Source organism: Vanellus vanellus (assembly GCF_965231255.1).
Source record: "Vanellus vanellus genome assembly, chromosome: 11".
Classification (NCBI taxonomy): Eukaryota; Metazoa; Chordata; class Aves; order Charadriiformes; family Charadriidae; genus Vanellus; species Vanellus vanellus.
In genome coordinates, this window is record NC_138916.1 from 9593706 (window position 1) to 9619571 (window position 25866).

Sequence of the window (25866 nt, forward strand, 5' to 3'; positions counted from 1 at the left end):
ATAGTTTATATTTAATTCCTTTTGTCTCTATACATTTAGGTGATAATGTTAAAAATATGGTGGAACTCTCCTGAAAATGAAACAGCCTTGGTATTCTTGTTTCTCTAGTTGACCTGAAATAACCAGAATTGCAAATATTTAGCTCAGCCACTGACTTTCTAACAGATCTGCCCTCCAGGATCACTTATGATCAACATTTTGAGAAAGATTTTTATCTCACTTGGTATTTGGTATAATGTTTTGAAGACTTTTTTTTTTTTAAATCAGTTTTTATTTAACAGATGTTGTCAATTGCATCAAAACATTTGAAAAGTCAGTATTAGGAGAGAATTGAAAGGGATTCTGTTTACAACCCAGACGATTTGCAGTTTCAGAGCCTAAGGCCTGGTGTGTGCAGTTTCTGACCAATACAAGCAATCCCAGGTGACTGCAATCAAACAGCTAAACTAGCCGAAGTCATACTGAACATGCACATGCAGTTGCTTGCGATAGCAGGTGAACAGTATATTTGTGTCTTAACCAGGGAATTAACTCACAGGATTTTGCGATGGCATCCAGCGTGGCTGCGGGATTAACTTCAGTAAAACAAACGATGTTTAAGCAGTACGAAAGAGCCCCGCAAATGGCACCTGACTTAGGTGCTCTTTGACAGCAGAGACCTGAAGGGGAGAAGGTGGCTTGTAGCTGTCTCCTATTAGCACCATTTTTGCACTTTTGGGAAACTTTCCCTCAGTGCACTGGGCAGGCAAGGTGCAGGAAGGCAGGAGCTGGGGCTGTGCCACTCCCCAGGGCTGCGATGGGCCGCAACCCTCCCCTCCCTGGGTCAGCGGTGCCCTGCGACTAGGGCAGCTGCCCGGTGGCTTTCGGCTCTGGCCACCTCTTGTCCGCACAGAGGCAGGAAGGTGTCAGCTTGCCCATTCATTCCTCTTGGGCCTTCTTCAACCTCACTCTTGAAATGCTGCCAGGCTCTACAGTAGGGAGAAATTATTTCTTCCTTTTACAGGACATTTTAGTATCCACAGATTCAGTATATTAGAAAGCACAAGGTATTAGTGGTGCAAACAAAAAGCAAAGTTTACCATCCAGTATCTAGGTTGTCTTTTACAGACTGTTGCATTTTATTTTTGTTCTGCCATGATTGCCAGATGTTAACAGGGAAAATGTTAATGTTGATTTAATTCTTGGGGAAATGTTAACTCTTATATAAAAGAACCCAGAACCTTCTTTTTAACAGCATCTACTCAGTGCTAGAGGAAAAACGATGGAGTCCATTTTAAGCCTTTCTGAATGCTTTAGATTTACAGGAAAGCTTTCCTACAATATTCCAAATGCTCATTCTAGCAGAACTGTATTTAAGAAAAGTATCCCAATGTGCATCTCTTCCAAGCGCAAAAAGAAAACAAAAAAGAGAAAAGTGCAAATGGAGGAAAAAAGGAAACGTTAAAAAAAAAAAAAAAAAGATGGAAGACTTGTGATCAGAAAGTATATGCGAACAGGACAGTGGCAGTGTGGTAAAGCAAAGATGAGGGGCAAAACGCCATTTTTACTCTTTCTGAAAGAAATGACAAACTCGTAGTAGGTCTCATTCAGAAAAGGGGAGGAGTGACGATGAATGCTCCAAGGCTGAATTTAGAATTATTACTGGAGTGAGTCAGAATTGAGAATGGGTGCTGGGGAAGGCACCTGGGCACCTCTCCCACAGCTACTACTGAAGACATACTATGTGATGTACCTACACAGCCAAGTGTCACCTCCCATATTTGGCCAGACCACATTAGAGATCTGCCTGTACAGCTAAGAGTGCTGGCATTAGAAAGAGTTGCCTCTATATGCGTGCTGACTAGTCTTTTACAATGTAAACTACATCTCACCATAATTCTTATATTTTCTAAGGTTACAAAGGACAGTATCAAGAGCTGGAAACTGTGGTAAGCAGCAGCCATACTGACATTACACCACATTCAGGTAAATCTCATAACTTTACTTATACAGTATCTCTATTTGCTTGTCTTTGATGTGCTTTTCCCAGGGATGTTTATTTAGAGAAGAGTTGAAAACCTCAAGCTTCTACAAGGTCTGCTCAGTACTCAAGGTTTTTGGCTTGAACGGACTAGGAATTGCATGAAGATTTCACCACTGTCTGTGTATGGCATGAACATCACACACTTCCATTTTCTTTTGTTTGCACTCATAAAAAGAAAAATTGTAGAAAATGTGAAAATTTTAATTTCAAGCTTAAGCAACAGACTTCCCCCCCCCCTTTTTTTCATAAAACCTATGTAGATACATTAATCAATTCAGAAACAACTCAGCGGTGAACTTCAATGCACAAAAGAGGCTTAGATCTTAGAAACCTATCTTAAGGCCAGGCAAAGTAAAGGAACAAGATGTAGCAGGAGGCGTGCGCCTATGGGACCGGTGTCTGCTCCCAGCTGGCCGCTTGCCTGTCCACTCCCATTTGTGCGCAGCAGCAAGGGCAGGCGAGCGCTGCTCCTCCTCCGCTCCCTGGGCATGGCTGTACTGGCTTCGCAGGGAGCAGCAGCAGCCCTTCTCCAATGCCTGCTGTGTGCCACCAGAGTGTATTTTAGGTTTTATTCAGACAAAGGCGGAAGCTGGTTTTGCTGGTGTTTTTTGAGCAACACATTACCTATGAGGAGAGAGAAATTTAAAGAACTCACTGATTTACCATGTTAAAAAAAGATGGCACATTTATTGCTACATAAATGTTATATACATAGTGTTTTCTGTTACATTGACAGAAATTTTTTTGAACTTCTTGCTGCTGGTTGGAAAGGTTTATCAGCAATACCTTGAAATTTGACACAGGGTACAAATCTGCAATAAACCAACAATGGAAACTGGAGAACAAGATGAGAAGCAATTCATCTCGGACAATTAGCTCTTACAATACTCCATAGGTACTACACGGTATGCTAGAACCCTACTATGGTCTTACAATGCTATTGTAAATTTCTGATATTAATGAACAGGTTATGGTAAATAACCCTACATTTTTACTACCTAATATAGTAAAATAAAGTAAGAAACTTTTTACTGAAAACTTTTTCGATTTCAAAAATCTAGAAAGAGTAATATTTAGAATTCAAGAAATTTTCTTACAAGATTATTGTATAAAAGACTAGCTACAGTGAAAAATAAGCCAAATGTTTTTTTCTTTCTATTTTATGAAGGAAAGCTTCTGGGCATACTGCAAAGTCTAATATAGCCAAAAAGACAACAAGCTTAGAAGGAAAAAGGCCAGGCAGTGGCACGTGATCACTTTCACACGTCATAAGCAACAAATTTGTTTAGCTGATAAACACTGAAATGAAGAACAAGGCCACAGATATAATCAGGTGGTATTTGATGATATATGCAAATTAAAGTAATAGAAATGAGTCCACTAATTCCACAAACTGTTTTGTGAGGAGCCATCCAAAACATGAGCTTAAATTCATTAGTTTATTTTAACAATCCATCTTTTGTTCTTTCAAATTAAATGACTTCATAAAAATTATTCTTTTGTTCCTGTTTTGCGTGTGAACCAATTGCCAGTGATGAGCGATGCGCTGCATAAACAATAGCTCTGACAACCTTGGCTTGGGAAATTTCCTCCCATGGTCATTGCAGTGGAAGACAGTTTCCATGGAAGTTCCAAGGGATTTTAACCATTTCAACACATCCGTGACAAAGGAATACTTATGGACACCCTTCCGGTGGAGAAACATTTAAAGGTTTAATGCTAATATGGCTTGGGAGGGGGTCATTTGTTTGCATTTGATTCACACTATTTTCTTCTCTCCACTGACAAGCCATACAAAAATGACAAGATAATTAATGTATACAGTAAGGAAAAATTGGTGACCATTGCTCTTATATTCCATTACATAAGTAAGCCCACCTCACTGGTGGTTATATCATCACACTACCTGCCACGGTGAATTTAGGATTTTACTATTCACCAAAATTACAGCCTGAAAAAAATCTCCTTTGTATTTTAATGCATTTTGTGCTTACGTACAGCTAACACTTTACATGTACTATATGTAGTACTTACTGCTCGGAAAACAAAGCAACTCTAACAAAGTAGATTCTCCCCACCCAATTTACACTTCACGTTACAAGCTTTACTATGAAGCCTAGAAGCCTAAAAAGGTTTTGTTTATAATTAGAAAAAAAAAAAAAAGTTTGAGGAAAGTCTGAGGGAAAATAAAAATCACTTTTTAAATCCAAGAAATGTTATGGTCACAGTATTGCTCCTGCCTGCAGCCTTCAGGAGGCCTCTTACTGGCTTGAAGCACGGAGCTCAGTATGGAAGGGGAACTGTGACCATAACTGTTCAGATTACCAGAGACCAAAAATAACATAAAAAAAGCTATACCAAGGAATAGTTTCCTATTGCATGGAAAACACTAGTCATATGGCAAAAGGAGAGGAAAGGACAACAAAAGACTTTTCCCTTCCTTTTTTAAGACACTAATAGGTACGCTGGGAATGCTACGGGTCGACGGTTGTCACTGCTTTGTTCTCTGAATGTGAACAGCTTGAGTAAATGCTGGCATCCAGCTGACATTTTATCAGCTTTTAACATGTTAACTTTTCCCTTTATATGTAGACCTTTACAGTTCCATAACAATAAATAAAATTTGTAGTTACAATGCATTTGTCAATTCAGTTTAGGCACAAGGCAACTTCCACAATGAGTGGAGAGATCACAACAGTCTCTGATTGTGCAGAAGCGACACACTGCTTGCAACAGAATGATATGTTCAGAGTATTTCAGGGGCTGAAATTCTGTCTGAAGATCGTGTATCTTCAATCCTGATGCAGGTGTTGACCAGTAGCTTTGATCATAAGATTGCATTTGGGTTTCTTGCTTCAAGTGTTTTCTCCTGTCAGGTTTGTGTCTTCATATAATGTTAGTTGTCTGTGTCCTTGTGAAGAAAGGTCACCTTCTGTGTATCCTACCAATAATTCTGGAATTCTAGAGAGAAATTTGGAACAAGAGAGGGGTATTAGGGAAAGAATCAATATGAAGCATAATACCAACACTAGAGCACCAATTTAAACTGTATCTTATGGCATCTTCAGTCAGTTAAGTGCAAAAGAAAATCGCACTGAGAGGCTTTGAAATCCTTCTTCCCAGAGGTATCCGTATTGAATATCATCTATTGAACAGTTCACTTGCAGGAACATTCTATTGGCAATCTCAGACCTTTGATTTGTGTTTGCCTTTGCTCTCTAACATAAGCAGGAGACGGTACCCAATTTCATCGCTACTGCTGAAGGTACGCAGTGCTATATACCCAATGAGCCTGTATGTCCTTTTCACATCAACGTCACACTTTAGTCTTCTTACAAAGTTATTGCTATTAAAAAAGCAACGATATAGTAAATTTTTGAAAGTGGCCCATTGAGTTAATACGGTCAGAACAGACTGTAAAGTCTGCTGTAAATCAAGCATTATCTGATGGTTTAGAAGTAGCCTATTGCTCTGCTATGAAATAAAACACATTGAAGAAATTCAAAGCACCTTGTTTTCCTAAAAAGAAACCCCATTTCATTTATGAGAAAAAAGCTGCCTATAAGGGATGGGGAAGAAGTACCAACTGGAATAAGGCTTGGTTTAAATGCCAATTTGTTGCTTTCTAAGGAACACCAGGAAATAACAAACTTTCATGGGATACATTCTGGCAAGATGCACGCCTTTACCTTAAGCTAAAATAGAAGCAAACCAGTCTATATACACAACAACAACAAACCTTCCAAAACATGAAATTTAGTCAAGTTACAGATTAAAATAAAGGCATTGAGCTCTCATTGAACTCATTGATCTCTTACTCTTTTTGAAAGTGGCAACATTTTGCTGTTTTAAGAGACATAGGATACCCAGAATGTTTCCTTCTCAAAATCAAGTTTTTCCCAGTTATTTAAAAAAACCCAACCAACCAACAACACATAATAAACCCAAAAGACTAATGTCCCTGTAAGGCCTTCCTATCAGCATGTTTTAAATGAACTATTGCATCTTGGACTACACGGGGCTTTTGGAAACACTGATTTATCTCGCAAAGCTGAACATTACTTTTTAAATCTTAACTCTCTTCACTAATACAGATTGTGACTTAAGATAGTTGGCGATCTCTGGTGGGCAAATGACAGGTGTTAGCCAGACGGCAAATCTCTTTGAGATGAGGAGTCTCTCCAACTGTGTGTATCGGCACTAGGAAACAATACATGGATTCTTAAATGAACTAATGTGATATTTAGACCATTTAAAGATGGATAATTCATCTCTATTATGCTTGGCTTTATCTAAGCAAGCTGCTAACTATTCCTCTGATGTCACGCCAAGAAGGCCACCCGAGCCAAGAGATGTAGCCATTGGCAACAATGCATGGAAATGAAGAGACTTTAACGACGATTTCTTGGGGTTTTGTTTTATTATAAAACTAAGCAAATCTGCATGCTTTTGCTTATGCTCAGAGATACAAAAGTACTTTAGCGGCATAAAGAAGTTAGGTGCTAGTGGCAGCTCAGTAACTAAGAATAAACATCCCTACATCTCCCAAATTTCGGCCCATCAAAAGCCCCGAGAGCCACCCCCCTCTAGCCCAGAGACGTACCTGGCTGGTGTTCACATATGACCCATAGGGTTGGTAGTTTCACTCAGGCCAGGGTGGCTTCCTGGGTGTGGTGTTGGCGGCTCTGCCGATACGGCAGAAACTTTTTCTTCTTCCCTTCTCTTAAGGCAGGCTGCTTTAGGGTTTAGGTTTCGTTCTGCAACAGAGAAACGATTCTTGACATCCCAAATAGCAAGGGGAACATCGACATGGTAACCACTGCAGTATAAATAGCTATGCAGCTTCCCTCGTTTCACTACTGATGTCCCTGGGTTAAAACTCAGATGTCTGAAGCACTACCGAAACTCCTACCAGGCATCTCCTAAACTGCTGTTTTTTTTAAAAGAAAAAAACCAAACTTTACTAGCTGCCTACATACACCTTCAAAAGTGCTTCCCCTGTCACAAGAAGTTGCTAAAGTGCAAAATGGGAACTGTCTGTAAATTTGCAATGTAATAGAACAGAGATTTCTGTGTTTTGTTGGTATGCTGAAGTCATACCAACCTTACTGACATCACACTGTAGTAATGTTACTGCTTCTTTCTTCACGTTAAGTGTAAGCCCGCTGTGAGAACAGGGGAGGTAGAATGTCCCAAGTCGACCGTTCTCTTCATACCCTCAAGTCTGTAAAATCACCTTGTGCCCATCTCGCTTAAATTGAACAAATATGATGACAGTCACATGGAGCCAAAGGATTATTATCATTTTTTTTTTTAAATGTACTTCCTCTCGCATTAAAGTCAGTACTTTGTAACAGCCAGTTGTGGACTAGCTATCAAGGTATTTCCAGCAGTATGTTTCCATTTCCTGAATTAGTTTCAATAGATGTAGGTTTGGAACTAGTTTTCAAATAACAACAGTTTCTAAAAGTCCGCTGCTTCTGTTCTTCAAAATGGTTTTTCACGAATCAAAATACAAAAGAAGTGTCTTTCTGGCCATTGCGATTTACAAAAGTTACGTAATATAGTCTGCCAGCACACACTGAATTTAATCACCATTTTGAGGTATTTTTCTAGCTGTGAGTGAGTTCTGTTTTGCTGTTTAAGATTGCAGATACAAATGTAACTGTAAGGAGACTGCCAGAACTGAACAGAGAGCACAAGCCCTGCCCCTGCACTGCGCAGGCGCCCCTCTACTACTTGGAGTCTGCTGAGCCCTGTGTATTTCACAGGGTAGAATCTAGCTAATGTAACAGAGGCAATTTTGGATAGACTTGCTAATGCTGCTTTCACCCAAGTCATTATCAACAGCCTCCCACTGCATTTCCTAAGGATGAGCACTCCCAAAGAGGCTACTGGGAAAAAAAACACACTAACTTTTCTTCATCACAGTTTTCTTTGTTTAAATGCGGCTTGCCTTGAAGTTTTAAAGAAGATATAATTATGTGGCAACTTTGAAAGGAAGTTAATTTACAGTGATTTAGGAAACGGAGATAAAAATGCTAGCCTATAGTTAGAGCTTAAAATCTGAAATGTTTCATTTTGAATAGCACCAATCACAAAATGAGAAGCTTCATTACCAGCAGAGAGAGGAAATCGTCTACACAATAACACAATGCACTGGTGACAGCTCCTCTGGGTGCCACACACAGCTCCGGTCACTCACTTCCAGGTGCAAAGAAAGACGGGCGAGATAAACTGCGAAACAGCCTCTCTCACACAAGGCACGGTGTGCTCATGCCAGGCTTTCTCCAGCGCACAGGGAGAAGGCGAGATGTAAACGTGAGGAAGGAAAAGCTCTCAGTTTACACTGCCCATAAAATAGGTCTGATTTAAATGCAAGTACATTTACAAAAAGATTTCTATCAGAGATATAAAGTTTGGAAGCAACCGCTGACTGAGGCAAAAGTGATTTTATTAATTTTCACACAGGGATTTCTGCAGATTACAGAATCTGTGAGAGCAGGCAGATGGACTGGATGGACTTTAAAGATGAAAAAACATGCTTGATTGTTATTCTGACTTCTTCGTAATATTGAACCTGAGCTTCCAGCCTATGGCAGACATTTTCAGACCAAAACAATTCCCAAGATCCAAGTCTCAGAGACAGGCTTTCCCTTGGCACTAGTTGGTGTCTCATCTGCACAGTAACTGGTTGCTCCATGTGCTTTGGAAGAACTCGGGCTGGAGCCAGTGTGCTTCTTTATTGAAAACTGAGTCAGTAAAACTCTGCCTGAAAACGCAGCATCTCATCCTTATGCCAAAGTACATAAGGTTTGCCTTATGTTAGTCACTTTGTCACTTTCAATAAACTTTTAACAATTGCTTTGATCTCCAGTGCAAGATGCCAGCAACAAATTAGGAAATGGAAGTAAAAACAAGGTACACAAAAATAAAACACTGACACCTTTCAGTGACTGATTAGTGATTCAAAGGTGTAGCGCATTAAGCAAATACGACCACTGACATCATCCCCATCTGAAAGACTTTTCCAGTCACTTGATGCACCTCCATCAGTGAGACACCAAGGAGGATGGTTATTCCCTAGACCAGAACAGCAAAACACGAGGACGTTTAAGTGCCAGCGACACAGAACACGCTAGAATAATTTTTGTTGGAAGGGACCCCCATGCAGTCAAACTGCCTGAGCAACTCAGGGAGGTGCCTCAGAACTTTCACATATCTTTGACATGAGTTTAAAGTGAGACTAAAAGTCAACTGTAGCTTCACCAACATGCAGGAATGGAACAGGTGAAGAACTAAACATGATTCCTAGAACTCGCTTTCCTTAACAGAGTGAACTGCACAAAGAATCCTTCCTTCTGCACCTACCAACAGGCCTACTGTATCTTTCCTGGAAAAATTTAAAGGCATCGGGGAAAGAAAAAACAGCCCTAATTCAATTAAAGTAGCAGTAGGTTTCCTCCCTCCTCCACAGTATATATTTAATGCAAAAACGTAAGTAACTGCAGTTGAATCCACTGCATTTTAATACTTCAGTTATGTGGGGTTCATCTTAAAATAGATGTCTTATTTTTGCCAAAGCTTCTGTACTACTAAATCAGTGCTTGTTACAATTTAAAGCAAGATGTGTCAATATTTTAATTTATCTTGAAAACACAGGGGAAGAGATGGCTAATTGCACAGGAAAGAAAAAAGAAAGATCAAAGTATAAACCTAATCCTCCCGTTTCTCTTCCCCTCCTCTTTTTTTTTTTTTTTTTTTTTTTTTTTTTAAAGTTAATTCTTTGCTCTTCCTAAAGAACTTCAACATTTTTACAGAAGAGCAGACAAACTTTTAGTAACGGGTAGTAGGTTTATACTAATTTCAAGAGATGGACACTGTTCCATGAACAAAGCTACACTGCAGACTGCCAGGGCACAGTGACACGGACTAACCTCTCACTTGCTGCTCTAGACTGAGGATGACTGCCACAGCCTGGTGAAGAATAAGCAGTTTCGTCTGGGGTTTTTCACTCTTCAGATGAAGCTGACACATACGGCCGAGTTCTTTAAATGCCTCATTAATATCTCTGACGCGCAAACGTTCTCTAGCGTTATTTGCCATTCTCCTCTCCTTTTCTCGTTCTATTTTCTGCTCTGGGTTTAAATCTTCATCTTCATTAGTACTGCTGCAAGAAAGTATAAAATAAAAGCATACTGAAGTATCACTGGTATTTCAAACAAGCGATCCTGCTGCTGCTGGTTCAACATTTTCGGTTGATGAAATTAAAATTCTCCCCACTTAATCTATTTCATATTGAAGTATATTTAGATAACTAAGAAAACGTTAGATATCAATGTGTTAAGTATTCAAGGTAATTCTTGCTGTTCCTGCCTTCTCCAGGAAATAAATGTTAAATGGTCTCTGCCTGAAGAATATCCACAGTATATTGGCTACAGATGGTAAATACCACTGGGGAACAGTAGTGACAATGCACTGCCCCTTGAAACAAAAGATGTACCCAAATTACCACTTTACTCAACTACTCACCAACATCCAAATAGTTAAGAGAGAACTCAGCCATCTTGTCAGGTGAAGAATAAATCATTTTCAACAAGTAGTTTTGCTAGTTTCCAATACATCAGCTTATATAAAAAAGCATTCTAGTAATTTTCAATTTAATGCGCTTATTAAAAAGTTTCAGCTTTTTTAAAGACCTTCCTGGCCAATTTTAGAATTATTTTTTTTTTTTGATACCCAGTATAATGCTAAACTGTTATATTTAGAATTCTTCTATCACTTCAAAAGATTATATTAAGTTCCACAGCCCTTTTTTTTTTTTTTTTTAAAATACAGGACTATCCAACTAAGTCTAAGACTGTGCAAAACCTCTGCCCTACTAAAATGCCATTAGACACACATGATGGTATAGACTCCGCTGCCTGTAGTTGCAAAGTGCTGATTGTTTACTGTTATCTCAAATGTCAACGCCTGTGTCAGGCCTATCAGGCAGATCCAGAAGCATTTTACCCAGTGTCAACTCCACGCTTTTTGTCCATGGCTTAGGAGGCGAAGAAGTGTTTAAAATGGATACTTACCTATCATATTCGCCCCAGCCTCCGGGTTATCAGGCTGCCACTCCCCATCACTGCTGGCTCACATTTAGAAGCGCAGCCCTGGCCCAGGTACAAAGTATCGCAACTTTCTACCATTCTCCCATCCTCTGTGCTGGGCACAGCCCTCTGAGTCTTTCACTACTTATCTCTACAGGCAGACACTAGGCAAGGCACTAACGTAAGGGAACACACACTTCTCAGGTGGTTTCCCCAGAAGATCCTCTATCTTGTATTTAAATAGATACAAATACTGTAAACTATTTCTCTCTTTCAGCTGCCTAGTAATATATGCACTGAGGTAATGCAAAAGCCTTGAAAAAAAATTATCAAACTTAAGGACAACACACTACAGAGCATTAAGGAAGCACCAATTAATTTTCTAGGTCACGACAGCAACCCACCTTGTTCTGCCTCTAGATGAGACCTTGATATCCTTCTGGGAGGACTCATCATCTGATTTCATGTCATCCGATGAGGGGGGTTCATGGATATTTTCATCCTTCTCCTTATGTTCAGACTTGATTTCTGTTGGACCTATGGCCACAGACTGGCTCTGTAAGCCACCTGACAACGCTGCAAGCAACCGGAGATCAGTGTGAGTATCACAGGAGTGAAAGATTTAAGGGAATCTCGAGCAGACATTGTCGATGGGAGGCCAGAGCCGAGCAGAAGTCTGGGGAGACAACAGGAGGAACTACACTCTGGCAGCAGAAACAAGAGAAATCCTGGTAATGCTGCTGTACTTGGACACGTGTCACAGGTTGTGAAGGGATCATCATTCATAGAGCAGCTTGACCGGTAACAGCTTAATCTAAGAAAGATGCTGTTAAAGACAAGAGGACGTTTAGCACAGTAAGGAAATTTGTGCCTCACGTCTGGGCTGCAAATCTAAGGGCTGAGCTGCATGGACACGGAGGCTTGGGCTTAGGACAACGTGCAACACACGTCCCTACACGGTGCAAGCACGCTAACAAGTAAGTTGACTTCTGTTTTCTATAGCTTACTTCTTTAGGCTAAAAATTGAGGGGACTGTAAACAGTTGTGTGGAAGGACTTCCTTTTATTGGCCAGGCTGAAGCCCAGCCTCAGCTCGCTCCGCAACCCCCGACCCATTTGTAAACGGCTGCAGCACTGCAGATGGTGTTATGGCTGCCAAAGCTGAAGAACGCGGCTGCAACAGATTCTTCTGCTGAAACTACACTGGGACAAGTCTAACACAGGGACACCCTCAAAATTGTTGCAGGAACCCCTAACAGTGGTGGTTTATTGGATTTATAATTTATTTTTATTTCTCAACATTATCTATGTCCCTGTCCCCTGTGTTGAAGCAAGTTTACCAAGTTCTATGGCCTCGCTGGCTCTGGATTATTGCAGACCCTGTTCAGCATTTAATATTACTGGAAAGTTACCTCTGTAGCTTTCTTGTGTTTTATGATTTAGTTCTGTGCTCTGAGCAGAAACTGTACTGGGAAGAACCGAATGGTTGCTGTTGAGGCTGACACTTTCTTCCCGATGAGTCCCAACCTAAAGCAAAGCAAAGCAAACATTTCTATTAGAGATGTGATTCAGAGAAATAGTCCAAAAATAGAAGTCTAAAAGACTTAAAGTATTTGCTGGATTAGACACTCGAGTTAAAGTTCTAGCTCAGTAAAGGAAAGATTTAGTTGAAAGATGCTGTTACACTAAACCACTTGATTTCACCATAGTGGATTAAGCTGTATTTCCAGCAGTCACCAACACCTGTTTGGAATAACACAGCAACGTAACAACATTTCTCCTCCGTATTTCCCCACAGAACACTACAGAATTATCTCCTTAGTTTATACCTGAAGAAAGTAAGATTTGATTAACTTTCAATTGCTTTAAACTAATACAACTCTCAACTCTAGTACTTGTAACATTTTGACCCTTGAAAGAAAATAATGGGGAATAACGGTCTTCACCACACATGAAAGGTGCGTATGCCGCTCTATGCTCACGTACACAGATACACACATGTATATTTATAAAACACATAAATAACATCTCCCTTCTTGTTTGCTGAAACAGGATTAAGAAAGACCTGGATCTTGTATCAAAATATTTTATTCACTTTAATAATTCTCTCTCATTTTCTTCCTTTCTCAGCTAAATACACTTAGTTTAGTCCCATTACAGAATCTTGCCATATGAAAATAATCAAGGCATTTAACTATTCTTACCACCTCTCCCAGTATGTTCTAATCTGCTCCTTCATAATACATCACGATTAAATTTCTAAGCAGCAAGCACTGACATGAAGAGTCTTGAAAAAATTCTATTTTTGCAGATACTGGAATTAATGATACTTATGTAAGATAATGATGAGTGCGCACACCTAGCCTGAACAGGCAAATTTGTTAAAAAACTGCTGCTCAATACAGATTACTGTTATCGATGCAAACCGTTATAAAGAAAAGAATATTCTTTTGTTTGAAAAAGAGGTAAAGACACGCTGCCCATATTTAAAGAATTTGGAACACAGACCATTTAATGCTTTTGATTCCTAAAGACATAAAAGTCCTTTAAATATTTACATTATAACTACAATTAAAGAGTTAGAAAACCGAACAAAGATGAGGGATTCAACTCTTATTTGTATAGTTACAAAAATTGGCTACAGATGAAGCTTTTTATTGGAACAGTAGCAAACATGTCAACTAGAAGATTAAGCCTTTAATTAAATAGGTTTATTGCCTGGAGTTACACATGAGAACCACTGTTTTTCAATAAATCCTTCAATCCCAGTAAACTGCTGAGCTTTGAATCCCTCTCGAGTAATTAATGCAGCTTTTACCTTTCATGTCTTAGTATGGGTTTTACCCAGAGAGAGATAAATACCCTTATGCAAGTTTATCCTTTGTTTAATACACACTCGTTCCCGTAAGCCAACGCACAGGAACAAGAAAGGGAAGGGGGGAACCCCCCCCAACAACCCACAGCCACGCTCAGGTCATTCCGGACTGCTATTTGTAGCCATTGTTCTGCAGAACACCTCCTCTTGTATGCCGCCCAATATCTGTTGCTATTTAAAGTGTATTTTATCTTCCTTTGTGTGCAATAGGCTTTGTTTGTGAGAACTTCTACTACGGATACAGTCAGGTCAGCTCTCGCGAGCGCTGTGAATTCACTGGGAGTGAGGAGCGGAGCACCGGTCCTTCGGCCTGAGACAAAACTCTTTCTGACGGGAATGTGAAACTCATTCTCCACACTGAACCTCCAAAGATGAGCCCTTCCCTAATTCTGCCCCGCAGGTTGTATGCTTTATTTTATTCTTCTGGTCATGCTTAGTCCTAACACATGAGGGTGCTTTTATTCAAGCTACAGACTATTCACCACTTCAGGGTCAGGTTTGTTCCAAAAATCTACTTCTCCAAAAAGGCAAAAATTCCTTAAAGCCGTGTACAAACGTAGCAGCTGCCAGAACCCTGCCAACTTTCAAATCTAAAGCTAATCTAAAAGCGACAGATTAGCAAATCAGTTCTGATAAGAGGCAGAAGATAGCTTAGAAGCAAAACCCGAATGCAAGTCCATGCTCCAGCCCTTTGCAACGGGCTCACAAATTCAAAGCAGACAATTTAGATTAAGAGAATTTATACAGAACTCTTAAGAGCTAAAGTGTTACAAAACTGACCACAACATGGATTTTTATCTCCAATCTGTGATGTACTAGAAAATCCAATGAGGCAACCAAAAACCCCCCAAATCAAGAGACTTGCTGGAAGTCCCAGTGTCCCACCGGAAGGCCACGTGCTCTCTTTCTTATGAGCACCACTTATCGGCGACTGCTTCGAGGTGCTCAATCGAATCTTCGGCGTCTTTAACACCGAGTTTAGAAAATTTAGTTTGCTTTTCTCTGCCAGCTCACGGAGAGCGGCTCTCCCCGTGCCCCTTCCCGCGCCTCTCTGAGGGCGCTCCGGCCCGGCGCCCCCGCGCCCCTCAGCGCGCACACACGGGGCCGACGGGCGCACAGACCTCAGCGGACCCGCGACGAGAACCGCGCTGCGGCACGAAGGCGGGGCCCGGCCGCGCGCTCGGCGCTGCGTCACCGCGGTGACGTCGGCAGCACTCCCGGCATAACCCGGTTCCTCCCCCTCGCGCGCCTCTCGCGCTTCCTGCCCGGCTCCGCCCGGACCGGGGCACCCGCTGGGGCGCGCCAGCTGCGCGCGGCGGGGGCGGGGCGACGCGCGCCGCCCGTATTAGCATACAGCTGGGCGCCCCCGGCCCCGCCCCCTCCCTGTCGGTGCGGTTGACTGAGACCGGGCCCGTTGTAACGCCCTCCCGCCCCGCCAGCACCGCCCGGCGGGAGCGAGCGCTGTGGGCAATCAAACCGGGAGTTCATTAACCTTCCGGCCTCGTTCTCGCCGTCCCCGAGCGCTCCTCGGCACACAAAATGGAAGGCAAACGCACGGCTGAGCCTCACCTCACACACGGCGTGAACCTCACCGTTTGCATCTGGCAAAGGCAAAACATTCCAGAAAAATCTGAGACGCGATCAGCACTGACACCGCAGTTGTTAAATATGTATTTAAATCACTCACCTTTGTGTATTTTCTCTGTACAACGACAACCTAACACACATTCAGGGGTCTCGGCAAATCAAAGTAGGTACAGCTCAGTAAAACCAGTTTGAGAAAACCATCAGCCTGCATAAGAGGCTGTAAGGAGGCGTCATTTACCAGCGGAACCGTATTTATTTTGTGCATTTCAAGAAAGATTTGCACATAGGACTAGCTGCAGCCACACTCGGACTGGTGCGTTTTAAAAGAAAACGAGTGCGGAACTTACTCCAGTTGATTTAAGTGGTAACATTTGGTATCTGAAACCAGAAATCCAGTTAAGCAGTTTTGGCAACTGAAGGAAAACGAGCAAACACGGCAATGGACGATGCAGTACCGCAGGCAGGAGAACCCAGTGACGCGTGGGGGAAGGACCACCTTTGTCCCGTTCACACGGGTTCTGCATCCCAGCCTGCAGTTTCACCATTCATCCTGAATTCTGAGTGACAAAAGCTTTTGAGAACTGGAAAAAAATTAAATCGGTCTTTGTTCTTATTTGCTTTAGGACTCGCCTAAGCATATTTAAAAACACATGCACTTTTCAAGCCACACTAGCCGGTCAATTTGGCCATGGTCATTAACATCATTTTAACTAAGGTGAGCACAATTAAGATGACGAAAAGAGCTTTGGAACCAGGATTTTTACACTTCAGACAGCTCAAAGTCATTCAGCGGGAGCATAATTTCTGGGGAGAAAAACCATCGCTGGAAGGGCTTTGAGCAAGAGCAGAGGGTGGTGCTGGCAGAGCAGCCTAAACTGCCCTTCCGTGCTTTTATACCACAGCAGACGCGGGGTAGGAGGAGGGAGATCACCCATTTTCTTAGATTCCTGTTATACCTGGAAAAAACCCTGTGACTTAGGGATTGGGTTTCATCCTTAACTGAGTTTCCAGGCCTTTTATTTATTTATTTTTAATCAATTCAGGCTGTTCTTTTTCCATTGTATTACAATGACAAATAAGAAGCAGCTTGAATAACAACAAAGAGTATTACTTCTTAACTTCTCAATAATACATGAAATAAAATACAAATCGACTTCAAAGGCTACTTAGCAAATATTTGATGAGTTTGAGATATTAAAAATCTATTTGAATAAGTCTAATGGCCAGGCCAGCTAAAAAGAAAACAAGACCATTCAGAGCGAGCAGGAAATGAAGTCAACTAGAGTTTTAAAATAAATCTGGCTCAAAAATTAAGCAAATGTTAAAATAAAACCATGTCTGGTTACACTAATTACATAAAAAGGAGTTAAATTACTCATTTCCTAGCTCCTTCTGCCAACATCATCTTCTTCAAGGGAAATTCAATTTAGTTGTTTTTTTTTTTTTTTTTTTTTTTAAACTATTTTTTCCTAAAGAACAAAAATGTTTTGTATAAAGATCCCCCCCTCCCTCAACAAGTTTCACGTAGTGCTGAATCCCAATGAACATTTCTTGACCAAAAAACCCCACGAGCGTGTCAAACAAAAATAGGAAAACACCCTTGTAAATGTTGACATTTCTCACTGTGTTAGCCAATACTCATTATTTTCTTAAAATTTATTGGAGGTCCTCTAAAGTAAAGTAGTATTTAACTCCTGAACAAAGTCTAGATCTTATAGTCCAGGTTGTCTGTCAAATTCTCTGCTCTCCTACATTCACTATTTCAAGAAAAACAAATAGTAAGTAAGTATAGTTTGAAATTAATTGATTATTGAATACTTTAAGAATTGCACCTCATACTCAGGTGGCGTTACTGAAATGCAGTCATCACTAATAAACCACTCTGTTTCACTACGGCCAGATACGCCAACCTCTGCTCCGTACACATTTCAGGACTCCATCCTAAGCCACGCTGCGTTCCCTCGACTGCAAGTGATGTCAAAGAGCACGCTGTGGGGACTGGGCAAGGCCACAACCGGATGCCTTCTGTTGGAGCCAATTATTCTGATGTAACAAAATTAAGGTTAATCCAAGAAATTCTTCTGCTGACTCACTTTTCAAGCCAAAACTGATCTGCAAGCTTGTTTCACCCAGTGAGGATGAAATATAAAAGCAAATCTTTTTTTCATGTTCCTAACCTGAGCTTATTTCTACCAGACAGCAAGCATCCTTCAAGCAAAACCGCAGATCAATTGTTATCAAGTCTATACTACGTTGAAGTTACACAACTACATCAAACTACAACAGACCAAGGAACCTTCATTCATTTTGGAGAGTCATTTCCCACCATCGCCTCTTTTAATCAAAACTGAGTTACTAAAATATTTACCGTAGCTTAGTTTAACAGAGAAACAGATTTTTATGTACATTTCAGCACTATCTGCATTTGACTGTATCTGGCTTAGCAGTATCAGAAGATTCCACAAGCCAGATAGGGGACGATGTTGTCACTGCAATCTCACCCACTCACTTTACCCCACATCATTAAGACCTGGGGAAAAAAAAGTTTTCTTTGTCTGACTAAATTTCAGTCTACCCCAGAACACCGTAAAACCCTTTAACAACATTCTTTAAATATTAAATATGAGGCGGTATTAAAAACATTCTGAAGTATTTATGCATCACTTCCTTCATTACTAAAAGTAACTGTGAACTTGTATAGAAACCTGAAGTTGGATATGCATTTGGAAAGTATGCCCCCTCCCCAAAAGCCCCCAGACACACGCAGCTTATAGAAAGTAACCAGTTCTTTTTGATGTTTACTGCAGTGGTTCTGAAATTAATATAAATGGATGTGTGACGTGCGAATGGGAGAGCCTGGAACTAATTCAGTTTTATAGAATACAAACCCTTCAGCAATTGGGGTACCTAATTATTTTGATGATAGGTGAAATTTTGCCTTGATCACACAGTACCCAGCTGTGAATCTGTTTTATAACAGAAAATTTCACAGCATGTAACCGGTCTTTAAAATTACGCTGGAAACATGCAAACACATGGCACCATTAAAATAAGCATGTTTTAAAAAGCTCTTGTTCCTTTAAGCGTTTTTGAGAAGGGAGGAATGAAAAGGAAGAAAAAGGGAAGTGAGCAATAATACTGTAAATTAAGTCTATTTGTAGAAGTCTTTTAACATATTTCTGATCTAAGAAAAGGTCGACTACGTTTTTTCAGAAGAGTTCACATTTTTAGAGAAACTAAAAGAGATGGATTGAATTATTTCACTCTTCTTGGGAATTAATCTAAAAGTTGTTTCCCCTTCATTGTTACTTACGCTACAGCTGTGCTCAAACTCCTTTTCTTTAAAAAAAAAAAAGTTTAAATTTTGAGCCTGCGCACACTATGGTTCCACATTCCAACAGCTTCCTCCCGGTCCTTTGCCAGCATCTGCTATTGAAGACTAGTTCCAATTTACAATAAACAGCTTTTCCAGACCAGAACACTTGAAATTCAGTCCTTCTTGACTGCTTTTCCCATTCAATCTCCCTATTCACCATTTCAAGGAGAAAACTGTTCTGCCAATTATTACACATCTGGAAAAAATGCATGTATAAGCTGAAATGCTCTCAGCAGAAAGTTTCAGCTTTCTGCATATGGTCACAGCAGGATTTTATGGGCCACTGACCAGGCCAAAATCTAAGTTTTCCCATCTTTCTCCTCCCCCTCCTTTCTGCCCACCCCCACCCCAGCCCCCTAATTGGAAACCCACAGCAGGTGCAAGTTGTCTGCCATCTTTTTTCTCTGCAAGAATCTCAAGTAGTTTCTTCCTGATAAATACGAATCTTACAGTCCAGTTTTAACTCACTAGGCTCTACAATAATTTAAATGCATCAGCGGTAACTGCTTTGCATAAATATATATACATGTTTAAAAATATGATTACCATTGATGCTTGTCTGTTGGTTGTTACAAGGCCAGATGCTCCATAATTTGAGTTCAGGCTTCCAATTGGCCCGTTGTGGGATGGTCCCAATAAACTATGTATATCTCCATGGCCTCCCGATAGGCTTGTTGAAGGCCCCACGGCATGATTTCGTAGTACATGAATGGCATCATCGAGTCTGTCCAAGCGATCCTCCATTCGAGACTGCTGTTGGGATTGAAGAGGGATAGTGACAGCCACCACTGAATAAATCTGCAGCCTCATTATACCGTAACAGTTTCTACCTCGGAGATATTACAGGCAGAAGATGAAATGCCATATCAAAAGACTGTGAAAGCACCTACCAGCACTACAAACAAACAGGAAAAAGAAAAGATATCTGGAGATTTTGCTCGAGATAGCATTCATTCCACAAGTAGGTGGCAGCTTTTAAAGTGAAGCTCATTGTAAGGTTAATGTTACTTAGCTTCTATTACATGGCATGAACAAGAAAAAAAGGAAGTACTAGCAAATAAGCTATCTAATACAGGACGAGAAAGAATGATCATAAAATCAGCCTCACCACGTTGGTAACAATTAAGAGAGGCAGTGGCTTTTTGAGAACCTGTATTACAAAAAAACTGGACAAAACTTTAAGTTATCATTTTCTAAAATGGATCTTCAAACAGATTAGATATTTCAGAAATAAAAGCGAGTTCTGTACGTTACTGTAGAAAAAAGTCTGTCTTAAAATTACTTTCCTTAGAAAAAAAAAAAAAAGACCAAAAAAACCCCAAAGCAAAACCAATTCTGACATTGCAGCTCTCTAGAAACTGAAACAGCAGAATGTTGGGAGTCAAAAGATGGGTGATACACTATGCTAATTTAAGTTTTTAATGGGGAATCCGAAGGAAGCATTAATTGAAACACAAAAAGGCACCATCTAAAGTGAAATAGTACCTCACAGACATCCTTTAAGAAGGACATTGCATCTTGCAAATGCTCGTGAAGTTGCTGTTCAACTCGATTTTTCTGGCAAAGTCAAGACAGAACAGGAAGCAAAGCACAGGTTAAGATTAATTCAAAAAAAGAAGTGAGGAAACAGCTGATGTGCATGTCAGCAATAAATTGTTAGTCAAGTTAATGCAACAGAGATCTGATTGTATTAAGATAAGAAAAGGCTAATATTTAACATTGCAGTTATGTTAGGATTCTAAGATGTACTTATCAATTATATTTAATTGCAAAAATACTGAAGAAAAGAAAACTGATTTAGCTTAAATTTATTCTTGTTAGACAGAAAAAAAGAAACTACATCTGTGGAAACCAGAAATACTAACAGGTAATCAAAACCTTCCCTCAAGTTCCCCTTTCCTTCCTTCTTGATGCTGTACCACAAATTCAAGAAAGAAGTCAGTAACTTAAACCCTCTGCTGAATCTTCAAAACAAAAAAATTTACAGTGCTGTAGAATATTTCCTGTGTGTTTTTCCGTAAAATGTTTCATTAATTAATAAATGAACATTCCCCAATAACAAATAATAATTGCACATAAAATACACAAATATTTTAATGAGAGCGTAATGAAAACAAGCCCAAGAGACTACCATTTCAGGGAGAGAGGGGGGAGGACCAGTAAATGCGAAGGCATGAAGTCTTTATCTTTTCTCCAGACTGAACTTTAGATAAGAATTAGCCATGGATTTGTGAAAAGGTACCAGAATCTCATAACAGCGCTTTAGCACCAGCTGTCCTCAGCACAGAAGCCTGATGCCCAAGGAACAGATGGTGAAAGACACACCCTGCCCGTCTTATATTGTTCAACTGAACAGGCCATTTGTTAGCAAGAATTCATTTGTAATGCTATCCTACTGTTTCCTTTAATGATATGCAGGATTTATACAAAACCAAGCCTTCAACTCGTAAGTAAAAAGTACTATGTTGCTTTCAGCAATTCTTACCAAGGAGTGTAGAGAGTTTTCATAGTTTGGAGATGAGGGGGCTTGTCCTCCGCTCCTAGACCACTGACTGGCACCTGTCAAAATGGTCGAGGTTAACACACAGATTCAGGCAGCGTAAGGGGGAAGCAGAGATGCAGTATTTCTCAACGTAATTAAACCCAACACATTCTGCATAAAGGTAAGATAACATATGGGCATACAAAAGGGGACAAATTCCTTCGTTCTGACTTACTGAGGGATAATTTTAATATCCTGGCATCTGTAGGGTTAGGCACTTTATTGATGACAAAGCAGCAATATCTTCAAAGTACTTCAACATTAAAAGAAGTGGACTAAACACACACACACACACACTGTATCTGAAATACCTGCCTTCTGCCAGAATCACCATAAAAAGATTGCTGAATTCTTTCTTCTTCAGATTATGTTCAGTATATGTAGGCATATCTTTAATAGTGTTAAAATATAAAACAAAAATATTTAAAAGAAATCAAATAGACACTGAATTAAAGGTAACTGGAAAACCATTGTTATGATGCCTCTACTAAATAAAACTAGATCTAAATGCTTTATCTTGTCTAGTTCTACACTACACCATTTTAGATTACAATGCACTCCGAGTTTAGAAGAGTAAAAATACACCTAAGTTATTCCCATTTGTTATTTCAGATATATTTAAGGTAAATTGGAAGCTAAAGCACGACTGTGCAACAAATCGACAATTATATCCATATTACCCATACACTGCAAATTCAAATGTATATCCATTCTAATCTGACATAAATGTACCTAATTAGGTAAAAAAATATTAAAATTTAGAAATAATTAGATGTGAAATGCAGTAACTAATAAAGCAGTACTTTTAAAACAAAGCCTGAAGTAGTATAACATGTATTTTTCTCACCAACTAATAATGCCTCTTTTATAAAGATACTACATGAAATTCTATGTCCATTAGAGACAGTTTCCTTTCAGCCATACAAATGTAATAATAAAGCAATTACATTAATAAATTATGGACATACAATCCAAAGCAGCTCATTAAAGAAAGAGCCTGTGGGCTTGTTCTTTCAATAACAGCCAGAGCTGTACGTCTGGAAAACTGGGAAAAGGTTTAATAACATTACAGTTCCTTTGTTCGGAGAGCTGCAAGTAGTCACCTTTTGAAAAAAAAGGGTTTTATTTAACATAAAAAAAGTACAGCCCGCACAGCTATTAAGATACCTAAATATTTCCTTTCCAATTAAAAAAAAATAAACCATCTCCAATTTCGTAAGAGCCCAGAGCTGCCATAACTGTGCTGGAATTCTCATTTAAAATATAACGACATCAGTGACTAAGTTTATAATTACCAATTTTCACTTCACACAACTACTCTGGGTCTGGATCTGTAGTTTCCCTCAGCATTACTGTCATTCCTGAACTTAGGAATAATGCTTTGAGTCCTACTTATTTTTGCAAAGCATTAATGAAACAAGTTCAGAGTATTTTGGCTCAGCGTAATGTTCAATTTTTCAGCTGGTCAAAACCCCATTTTCAGAGACAAGACCATAGTCAAGGCTTTAATGAGTGCTCACTACTAACAGGATTGAGTGTGCTGCTTCCAACAACAAAGCATCACCTGAATATTAAGCAGAAAGGCAACTAGTTAAGAAAAGAAAGCAAATAGATTCAACCCCTGTGTGTCTAGTCAAACGAGGTTTTGTGGGTTTGGTTTTTTTGTTTTTGTTTTTAATGGAAGAAGGTACTATTTCTTTAATGTAAGCCCAGAACAAAACTCTGAGTGGGACTTCTCACAAAAGAAACAAAAAGAAAAGGGGAAAGGGAATACTCAACTCCTCCTCTCCAGCGAACAACCCAACTGCAACCTGCAGTTTTTAATCACACCTCTAGTACTGCTAGTGCTCTTTCTGAGCGGCGGCATACTCTGTCTCCATATCTGCGCAGGTTGCCAGATGGCACCGATTTCCTGCTTTCCTCATTCCACTCCCCCTCCTAGAAGTTTGTGCATGAAATCCACCAATTATGTTAAAAAGCATCCTGGCACCACAAGCCCTGCAATTAACAACTGCAGCTTTTAGTGCAGCACCAACATAGCAGCATGAAAAAACAAATAAGCCAGGCAAGTGTTGGGATTTACAGGGGTCATCGATAGCAATCACTGTGGTATTGTTCCTACTCTCAGCCTCCCCAACACTAATCCCCCTCATCAGAGGCTGGGTTTGCATCCTCAGAACCCACCGAACCCTTCCAAATACTGCTGATCCCGGGAGAAGGATTCTTAGAATACCAAGGCTCCCACCATTCAGATCCATATATAAACTTCACATGCATACACACAATCATTAAAACTATGCAAGAAGCTAAGCTCTGGCCAAGTTTATGTAAAATTAGAAATTAAATAAGGGCAGGGAAGACCAGACACACACTACTGTCACAATACTTGGGGTTTTCCATCATGTTGTTTTCAAAGCTTGTTCTTAAATTAATAAAAAAAAAAAGTCGTTAGTCCTTATTCAGTAACATAACAGCCAAATAGTCAAACATGAGCTTGTATACTTAAGCGTCTTATGAAGTTACTATCTCTCAATGCTTTAAATTGCAAATAGAGTGCTCCTACTGTAATTTACAGTTAAAGGATAGGTAAATTATTACTTAGTTGAACCTATAATACTAAAAATGCTAAATAAACAAAGAACTAACTGCAAAAGAGGAAAATCATGATGAAGGCTAAAATGCTCCAAAATACATTATTTTATTATACATAAAACATTTGTTTTATCTGCAATAACTTTTTGGGTCAGGACAGAAAATGGCTACCAGGAGTATAAATAGCAATAAATATAGTAGTAATTACTTTACATTGTGCTTCACTGTGTTCTTAGTGACTCATCTGGGAATAAAGATAAAAGTCCAGATTCATAAATGAAGGTAATTAGCTACTGGAGCAATTTACCAAAGGCTTGATAAATTCTGTATCACTGGAATTAAAGGGGGTGGGGTGGGAGGGTATAACTGTAAAGCAGATGCTAAGTTTGCGCCTGAGAAGGATTTCAATATTATTTGCTTGTATCTACTACTGTCTTAGCCATCAGAATCCACAATAAGGAACACAAATCAAAGTGCAAATTTTGGAGAGTTTTACATTTGATACAGGTTCCAGCAGACAAATGCATCAACAGCAAAGGGAAAACGCAAATTTTGGGGACCTCAAGTTTGTATTCCAAAACCAGAAATTAGCTAGCGCTTTCATGCTTACAAAATTAGGTGTGGTGTCTAATCAGGGAACTCCAACTGGGATCTTTACAATTTTAAATGCTTTGAAACGTCAGAACTTCCTTCTTCCAGCCACAGAGCTCTTTTCAGTATTTGTTTTGAGATTAAACAGAAAATAATAATAATTTTCTGGTCTGATCTATCTTTTCAGTAGAACAAGGATACACAAAACATTTTTTGTCAACTGTAATCACTAAATAAAAAAATCCCATCAATCCCAACGTTACTCAGTTCAACATGTTTTTTTTCAGTTATAGAAAAAAAATGCCCAAAGCAGCTGCTCAGGTATGCCATGTCAGATATTCAGTAATCCATTAAGTCCACAGAAAACCAAAACAGTGTCCATTAAACAAGGGCACAGTACGAATGGTGAAAGTTTTCTGAGTGACATTGCATAGAGACACATGCATATTCACACACACATGTATATGACTGCATTTTGCATGCAATAATATTACTAATTTATTCATCTAGATTACAAAAGTCTTCAGATGAGCTCATTCTCTACACCTTTCACTATAAGTTAATTTTATTTTTTTATAAAAAGCAAAACGCTATTGCAAAAGAGTGACCAATGGCGAGGAGCCTGCAAGAATCTATTAAACGACAGAGAACAGGGAAACAGACTGTTGTATAAACGTTAAATAATTTAACAAATTGCACTATAGGAAAGAACAGGGTTAACGTTACATCATCTTGCTTGTAATTCTAGTTCTTTGTTAAACAACAAATTTAAGTCAATGGAGCTTTCACAGTCCCCTCTATATGGAGAACAGCTGTTCAACTTTTACTAGACAGCTGAGGCCACAGTGTCTGAAAGCTGCGCTACCCACTAATAGCTGTAGGCAGCTGCCCACAGTTCATCTCCACGCTGGAATGCTTCTTCCCACATTCACGCTACAAACACACAAAGCACAGGTGACAGAGGTGGCTGCAATAGAGAGCATTTATTTTGAAAAATGCCAGAAATTCTTCTCCCATAGAATGAAAGTATTCATGAAAGATCTGAATGAAAAGCTATCCTGTGTAAAAATTGGATAGTCTCATAGCCTACTGTATTTTCATTAGAGGAAACACACATCTGCTGTATTTGTCACTGAAAGCCACCACAGAGTTTTAACGTACAGCTTTAGGAAAAAAAAAAAAAAAC

General features: G+C 39.7%; 1 protein-coding gene across 2 annotated transcripts in view; it reads right to left on the bottom strand.

Moving 5' to 3' along the window:
- Positions 1 to 2690: 2690 nt before the first annotated feature.
- The window catches only part of TCF12 (transcription factor 12), a 168508-nt gene continuing 145332 nt past the window's right edge, over positions 2691 to 25866 (bottom strand). Inside the window, exons 15-22 of one of the 2 annotated variants that reach the window (XM_082488652.1) lie at positions 21441 to 21514; positions 20441 to 20512; positions 19502 to 19708; positions 12530 to 12644; positions 11523 to 11694; positions 9961 to 10193; positions 6627 to 6780; positions 2691 to 4984 (exon numbers count right to left, since the gene is read on the bottom strand). In XM_082488652.1, the coding sequence (XP_082344778.1) occupies positions 6638 to 6780; positions 9961 to 10193; positions 11523 to 11694; positions 12530 to 12644; positions 19502 to 19708; positions 20441 to 20512; positions 21441 to 21514 (1016 nt within the window). In that variant the 3' untranslated portion in view covers positions 2691 to 4984; positions 6627 to 6637. The remainder of the gene's footprint in view (positions 4985 to 6626; positions 6781 to 9960; positions 10194 to 11522; positions 11695 to 12529; positions 12645 to 19501; positions 19709 to 20440; positions 20513 to 21440; positions 21515 to 25866) is intronic. The other variant, XM_082488651.1, reaches the window with a different exon arrangement.